This window comes from Eurypyga helias, unplaced genomic scaffold, assembly GCF_000690775.1.
Source record: "Eurypyga helias isolate BGI_N326 unplaced genomic scaffold, ASM69077v1 scaffold18204, whole genome shotgun sequence".
NCBI lineage: Eukaryota > Metazoa > Chordata > Aves > Eurypygiformes > Eurypygidae > Eurypyga > Eurypyga helias.
In genome coordinates, this window is record NW_010248495.1 from 11,053 (window position 1) to 19,588 (window position 8,536).

At 44.7% G+C, this 8,536-nt stretch overlaps 1 protein-coding gene across 1 annotated transcript; it reads right to left on the bottom strand.

Moving 5' to 3' along the window:
* Window positions 1–4,362: 4,362 nt before the first annotated feature.
* Window positions 4,363–8,320, bottom strand: TRAPPC2 (trafficking protein particle complex 2). Its single transcript, XM_010151074.1, has 4 exons — window positions 8,210–8,320; window positions 6,179–6,323; window positions 5,293–5,378; window positions 4,363–4,655 (listed from the first exon to the last, which is right to left on the bottom strand). Exons 1-4 carry the CDS (start codon window positions 8,300–8,302, stop codon window positions 4,557–4,559), a joined length of 423 nt encoding a protein of 140 aa, XP_010149376.1. The 5' UTR covers window positions 8,303–8,320; the 3' UTR covers window positions 4,363–4,556.
* Between the last annotated feature and the right edge of the window lie 216 nt (window positions 8,321–8,536).

The window sequence follows — 8,536 nt, forward strand, 5'->3', positions numbered from 1 at the left end:
GTGGCTAGTGAAGATCAAGGAGGGATTCCATGCTGCAGTAAATGAGACGGCATAGGAAAAATGAGACGGCATAGGAATTGCGTTGAGGTCAGGATTTGGTCTGAGAGGGAGACTCAAGTACTCGAAAGAAGCAAGAGTCCTACAAAAAGCCGGTGTAGATGGTGGGTACCAAAAGAAGCCAAACCCCACTCCTTGTAATGCTTGCTGACAAACAGGCTTTTCTGTGTTTTGTGAAAGCTCAGAAGTAAGGAGGGGGTCAGCAGAACTGCCCCTCTGGACTTAGGGAGCGCAGACTTTGGCCTGTTTAGGGGCCTGGCTGACAGAGTCCCTGGGGAGGCTGTCCTGAAGGGCAGAGTCGTCCAGAAGGGCTGGACATTCTTCAAGAAGGAAATTTTAAAGGTGCAGGAGCAGGCTGTCCCCCTGTGCTGGAAGGCAAGCCAGCAGGGAAGATGGGCCTGGCTGAATGGAGAGCTTTGGCTGGAGCTCAGGAAAAAAAGAGTTTACAAGCTCTGGAAGAAGGGGCAGGCCACTCAGGAGGACCAGAAGGATGTTTGAGGTTGTGCAGGGAAAAAATAGAAGGGTCAAAGCCCAGCTAGAACCTAATTGACTCCAGCCATAGAAGACAATAAAAAACATTGCAGCTTGACGAACCTGATCTCCTTCTGTGACAAAGGTCACCCGCTCAGTGGATGAGGGAAAGGCTGTGGGTGTTGCCTAACCAGACTGTAGTGAAACCTTTGACACTGTTTCCCACAGCATTGTCCTGGATAAACTGGCTGCTCGTGGCTTGGATGGGCGCAGTCTTCGCTGGGTGAAATCTGGCTGGAGGGTCTGGCCCAGAGAGTGGTGGTGAATGGAGTTAAATCCAGTTGGTGGCCGGTAACAAGTGGTGTTCTCCAGGGCTCTGTACTGGGGCCGGTTCTGTTTAACATCTTTGTCAATGATTTGGACAAGGGGATCAAGTGCACCCCCAGTAAGTTTGCAGACAACACCAAGTTGGCCAGGAGTGTTGATCTGCTTGAGGGTAGGAAGGCTCTTCAGAGGGATCTGGACAGGCTGGGTTTATGGGCCAAGGCCCGCTGTGTGAGGGGCAACAAGGCTCAGGGCTGGATCCTGCACCTTGCTGGGTCCTGCACCGGGGTCACAACAAACCCCTGCAGTGCTAGAGGCTTTGGGGACAAGTGGCTGGAGAACTGCCAGATGGAAAGGGAGCTGGTGGTGTCTGTCAAGAGCCGGCTGAATATGAGTCAGCAGTGTGCCCAGGTGGCTAAGAAGGCCAATGGCATCTTGGCCTGCATCAGGGACAGCGGGTCCAGCAGGACTAGGGAAGGGATTGTCCCCATGTACTGGGCACTGGCGAGGGCGCACCTCAAATCCCGTGTTCTGTTTTGGGCCCCTCACTGCAAGAAAGACATTGAGGTGCTGGAGTGTGTCCAGAGAAGGGCAACAGAGCTGGGGAAGGGTCTGGAGCACAAGTGCTGTGAAGAGCAGCTGAGGGGGCTGGGGGTGTTTAGCCTGGAGAAGAGGAGGCTGAGGGGAGACCTTATCACTCTCTAGAGCCACCTGAAAGGAGGTGGGGGTTAGTCACTTCTCCCATGTGACAAGTGACAGGAAATGGCCTCTAGATTGGATACTGGGAAAAATTTCTTCACAGAAAGGGTTGTCAAGCATTAAAATGGGCTGCCCAGGGATGTGGTGGAGGCATCAGCCCTGGAGGTGTTTGAAAGACATGTAGCTGAGGTGCTCAGGGACACAGTTTAGTGGTGGCCTTGGCAGTGCTGGATTAATGGTTGGACTTGATCATCTTAGAGGTCTTTTCCAACCTAAAAGATTCAATGATCCATGCAACATAGAGGTGAGGTAGGCATTTGTGGCTTATGTTTCAATTCACTGACACATTTCAAGTATTGGTGTACCTCAAGTGTCAGGGGGTCTTGTTAGCAAGACTGAGCCCTGTAGAGTGACAGAGCGTACTACGTGACATGTATGCGCAGTTCCGGATGTCCTTTACAAGGAGGAGCACAAATACTGTCACGGCAACCTGGTGGGACTGACGCAAGCTATGCATATTAGAGCATACAGCAAAAAGGGAAAAGGCAGGAGAAACTACAGCTAGGACACAGCTAACAGCTCATTGTACAACTCCTGCTTTCTCACAGTGCAACGAATTTCATTTGGATTCTTACTCCTAAACCTCTGAGATTAGGTATGAACGTAATACTTGCAAAGGACGTCTCTCTTCTGCCTTGTCCACTGCCCTTCATGCTGCTGGGAACGGTCATTCTCTGATGCACGCCTGAACCGCATCTTTCGGACCTGGAGCAGAGTTGTTCCTATAGGCGATCACAAGGTAACTTCCACGTGTCGCTTCCAGACAGCAGTCTTTCGACTTACTGTGAAAAGCCACAAACCAAAGCACAAACCAGCGTTCCTCCGTACACGGGGAGGTCACAGCTACCCAGCCAAGGCCCTTCAGATACTGTCCCGGGACAGCGTTCCTCACCGCAAACCCTACAATGACTGATGTCGTGAGTTAGCACACAACTCACCTGTGGCCAGTAGCGGCCTGTTTTCCTAAAGCCTGGCTGATCCTAGGAGGCTGCATTTCCCATTTACAGTTCCTGTATTTGGAAGGAGAAAGATGTATGGGGGGCGTAAGAGCAGGCACCGTTTAGCTAACTGTCTTAGATCAGGCAAGAGAGAAAATGCTTTCATTTCACATGGCAGAAAAGAATACAAGTATCAAAATCCCACAGTTTCTAAAAGTGGTGAAATCCTTTATCTTTGCCAAAGCTTTTCTTACTGTCACATACGTGGTTATTTAACATAAGCATTTCCCCAGTGAATCTTAACTGTTGTTTTTCCGACCATCGTGGCGCTGGGGAGAGGGCAGAAAACAGCGCCAACAGCTCCAGCTTCATGGTGCCTTCTCGTATAAATGAGCATCCTTTACCTCAGGTGTTTCTATTGCTTTCATCTATAAAGCATAAAACAAACCCAACCCCAAACTGAACCTCAAAACTTCAGCTGATTTAGTAAGATTACATGACGTTGCCAAAATGCTGTACAATGCAATTTTTATGAAATAATACTGCAAAGAGCAGTAATCTCATCTCCATGTGCCACTCTGCCAGTAAAGGCAGCCTTAAGGTCATCATCTCCTTTTCTTCTATGTCATTTCAAGTACGCTCAAGCAGGCATCCCCACTGCATCAGCCCACATTTCATTTAAGGTAGATACTGCAACCTTTAGATCATGTTCTTTATCTCATGGAGTATTTTACAGTGACAGCTTAGCACTGAGTGTAAATGACAAAGAAATAACGACTGACTCAACATTTAAAGCTCATATACATGTGGTCCCTTTAATTACACGGACTATGCACAATGTACTTCCTAGAGCAGCGTGCTACTTCCTTTGGAAATTCCTTGTCAGACATTTAAAAAAAAAGAAGTTCAAGGAAATAGCTTATACGGATTTACTTCACAAGGAAACAGACTACTTAAAAGATTGAGAAACCAACCAAAACATTAAGTACATGTATGCCAAATAACCCATTTATAAATTCCGACTTTGGAATGATTTGCAAAGGAATGACCCTTTGCAAAAGGGTCCCTAACGGCATTTTACAATGGAATAGCAGCCAGACCAGCCAAGTAATACCTTTCTGAAACCTCAACAAACAAGAGTGTCATGGTTCAAAGATCCTGGCCTAAATATATTTTCAAAAATAAAATTTCAGCACTTGCCGAGATGATGCCAAGAAGTGGATTTAAACATGTAAATTTAGTTGTGGTTTTTATCATGTGTTAATTAAAGTCAGGGCAGACATAGCGGTGCTGACCTGCTGTACTAATTCATCTCGCTGATGGGACGCCGCAGCTAAACACGTATTGAACCAAACATCTGGTAAATTTGCAGTCAAGCTCTGCAACTTTTTACAGGTTTTTTTTCCCCTCAAAGCTTCCTGAAATACTGAAGAACAAAGCTTTGCTGATATATCCTCTGCTCTTTTTATTTAGCACTTTACAATACATACATTACAGAGTACAACATGAATACAGACCTGATTTAATACCGCAAAGAGTAAAGTTAGCCTGCACAGTCAGTTCTCTAGCAAAGGACTGTAAGTTAGAGAGGTTTATAACAAAATTAACCACTTGGACCACACAGTCAAGAATTCCCTTTTGCTCGTATTAAATCACACCACTGGAGACATCTTTTGTGCTCAGATCTGATTTCTTCCCAATCCGGATAAGAGGCTTACATTTTGCATACACACTGACACCCACACGTCTCAGTTTGTACCTACTCGGCTCCTGACATTTTAAACTTGGTTTTTGTAACACATAAAAGGGAAGGTTTTCACCGGAGAAGCTTGGCTGTTCTTATCTGTACCAGGAAAAGAACCCCAACAACACAAACCCCTTCTTCAGCATCCAGTCTGTTGACCTTCAGAGTATGAATGTCAAACATGCCGAGAACTAACCAGAAGAACTACAGTTCAAATAATCAGGAAAGTATGGAAAAAGGACTCACTCAGGAAAGTTATCTATTCAGCTTAAAAGGTGTTTCTTCCCCAGGAACTGTACTTTCCTTTCAAAGGCACTGGATCGAATGGGAGAATTGAGTTCATAAAACGGATTCATCGCAAACTGAGGAAAGAAAAACAACTCGTCAGTAGGCACAACGTCCAGCACCGGGGAACATTACTGCAGACGGCAACTACTATCAGCTTTCAGCCCATTAGTGCCACTTAAGAGCACGGAGCTCCCAAACAGTCGCTTGCTTTCGGGCCCTTGCATTCTCCCCACGTGTGTGCAGAGCCATCTCTCAGTCCCAGCCACAGAGCAAACCCATCAGGACACTGCTGGAAATTCCCGGTTTAGAAATGAGCATCGTTTCAGCCCCTGCAGGAGGCGGAGATGGCGATTCTCCCAGTCGGTGCTTGCGACTGCCCCCCCTGCCAGGCTGTGAGAACACGGGGCTGCTTGTTCTGAGAGCCAAGCCCTGCGGCCAGGCTTCTGCAGAACAGACCTTTGCTTTCACCATCGCCATTAACAACACAATCCTGCCCAAAAATCACTGGACTAAACATGACAAATTCCGAAAGAACCACCGTTCTTCTGCTCATGTCACACATTACCAACTCTGGCTAATGGGGACAGCATGGGTGCTTCTCTGCTAACACAGGCCCCCACGAGAAAACATGCTAACGCAGGCATGCCTGAGCACGATCAGCAGCACACGCTTACAAGTCCTGCAGGGAGACCCTAAGAAGTGGAGTCTTACCTTTATATACAAGTCATAGACATCATTGAAGAAGTTCTTAATGCCGTCTTCTTGCCTTACATCATGAAGCATTATAAATCTCATATGTAAAGCAATTAAGGAAAATTTGACTGTTTCAAAGAAGAGAGATGGTTAACACGTCCCGAGATAGGCACTTACACTTAATTCTGCATATACTCAAAATGTTTAGCTGCACATGAGATAGCAGCGGCTATAGGAAGAAGCATTAAGAGAAGCAACAGAAGCAGTGAAATTTAGAAAGCATTACCTTTATATTTTAAAACCCCCCTATTTGAACATAAGAATCACCTCTCTATTCAAGGTTATTCTTTTAAAGCTTGACAGTTCTGAACACTGCTCTCGGCCCCTTGGCCATGCACCCCTGAAGTTAAAAGGATGTTCAGTGTTCCTTCCCACCTATCACAAACGTTCCACAACCAATACCTCCAGGGCTGCGGGTGCACGAGATCAAGCCTTGACACCATGTTTTCAGGGTGGGTGTGACTGACGCCAAGCCTGTTCATCCCTGCTTCTCCTCTTTAGCACTAGGAAAGGGATGGGAACCGACAGGGAGCAGACAATGACGTAAGGTTGCTCAGACCCTCTCATACTATTCCTTTCTTCCACTCCATGCGAGTTCCACATTTCATTAGGCTATTTCAGCTCGTCCGAAAGCAAAAACCCATCTTTCCAATTGGTCCCAATTTTAAACTAGTGCTGCCGTGCCTCCCGACTTACATCATCCTGAAGCTGGTGACTCTCTCCAGCAATAGGAGTGGTGAACAGCCAGAGAAATCTGTTCCAAACTGAATTCCATCTAACCTAATCCTTTCTGGCAAAAGGCTTTTCCAACAAAAATGTAAGGAAAGAGAAGAGGGAAGGATATGTCCAGCCGTGACGAAAGCCGAAACAAACCATTCATTGAACTTGTCCACAGTCTTCAGGTACATGTTGTTCGAAAGCCACATGTTCTCGTCTACCAGGTCAAGAGCAGCGTGGGCAATGAACTGGTTGAGATGGCGATGATCGTCCTATCGTGTGTTTCCAGAGGACAAAGATGAGTAATTCAGTGAAAGGACTGAAACATAAACAATGATTTGCCCAAGCTGCTAAGCAACTAGTTACATGAAATTTCAATATACCCATCCTTTCTGCCCAGCCTGCCATCCTGTCATGAAATGAAACCAGTGAGTGGCGTCACAATACTTGGTTTCAAAGGAGAGGAATGGTTATGCTACAAAGGGCATCACAAAAACAGTCCTGCGAGCAGCAAAACCAGTAAGGCCTGTATTTGTCACTCAGAAATTAATTCAAGCATGAATGCTTTCATTTACCAATGGGTAATCTCCCACTGCAAACTTACTCTACATCAGAGGCCCCACTAGTCTTTTTCTCTGCTTTCCAGTCACCTGCTTTTGTAAAATTTACAGCAATTTAGCATTTTTTAGACCATAATGTCTCTGAAATTTGGCTGAAATTGAACAATAGGTACACTGTGTAAAAGTTGGGGGACAGATGGGGAAAGCACAGAGATAGAGAGGACAGATATGCTAATAGCATTCTTAACTAAGGATTTGGGGTTTTTTCATTGTTATTTGCCTAGGAACACAGTATCTTTTAATTGTTTCAGGGGGTTTCTTCCTGCAGAGCCTACTGCAGCAAAATACCCTGCAACTGGTATTAAATACATGCTTGCAGATGTAAATTACACCTCCTCCTATAATAAGCAGAAATGGCATTCGCAGAGTACTCACAGCATTTGGCCCTAACGCTGCAAGAGTCACGTGGGAAAGAGCCATTTACTCTGTGTAGGAACGGGAAGACTGGAGGACATCTGCCAAGAACACACGGCACTAAACCCTTCTGGTAGCTTCTGTTAGACTGGAAGCATAAGTACTCTTGCACCGTTTCTCATAATACAGGGATGCTATTAATGCCACTCACACCGCTCAGTGCACTATGTCTTTCCCCCAAATCAAATTTGGCTCAGGGCATGAACATCTTTGCCAGTTCCATTAAATCATACTGAGGAAGAGATTAAGTCGTGAAGTTTAAAGGGCAAAAGCTTGTGCAGATGTGCCACCTACATCATGCAAACGACTGACTTCAGGCAGCTGTGCCTCTGCACGGAATTCAGTCTTAAACAGCCTGTCTCAGAAACAGAAGTGATAGTTGCCAAAACGTATCACCAGTTCTCCTCCAGTGCACACCAGGTTTAGATTCTCTCTCAGGAGAAAATTGAGTATTTCCACCTCAGAGAAGCAGCTTACCCGACCCAAGTTAATTACATCAGCAGAAGGTAGAAAATGTCCAACCAGTTTTATTTAGGATTTTTTTTGCAGAACACTAGTTCAAAATACGGATGACATCATGCTGTTCAAATCAGTGACAGCATATACATCCACTTCTGGACACAGTCACATCCATAAGCTTTTATTCTGAAGTCTATTTTTCCTTTGATGTAATATCACAATGGTTAGATTTATTCTTTTTCCCACTGGAAACAGTACTGACTAAGTAGTTGTACATTTCCCACATTCTCAAACCCGTAATTGTCAATGCAAGTTTTAAACCTTTCTTACTTAAAAGCAAGTATGACTATTGAATATGGTTTTAAAAAAAAATACAACATAAAAAATAAGGGATTCACTATAGTTTTCAAATTCATGTTCCTTTACCTTATTACTGTGTACAGCTGCCTTAAGGCAGAAAATGACTGTAAACAGCAATAATGAGCATAGTTCTACTCCCTAAGATGATGTTTCTGTAAAAAAAAAAAAAAAAAATATCAAGCAGTGGATACTAGTAACACTTTTAACAACATGCTGGTCATGCTTCTAAGACATTGTAAAAAGAACAAAGGAAATGTACTGTATTTACATCATAGGAGTATCACAGGGGAAAAAAATCCACACACCTTTGACTCTACTTTTCCAGGAGGCAGAAATTCCATTTCAAATATGGGATTATCATGATGACCAACTATCACAAAGTAGAAACTTCCAGACATGCTTCAATATAGTGTTCCTTACAAAAAAAAGAGAGTAGATACACTTTACTGATGAGTCTATATACAGACTGTTAATCCACCTGAAAATGTTCCTAAAAATCAGCCAACACGCTTCCTATTCATATTTACCACAGGTGAAGGAGAGACAAACGCTTTCTTAGGTACGCACATTTACACTTAAATAGGAGGAAAAATATCATAGAATCATGGAATGGTTTGGGTTGGAAGGGACCT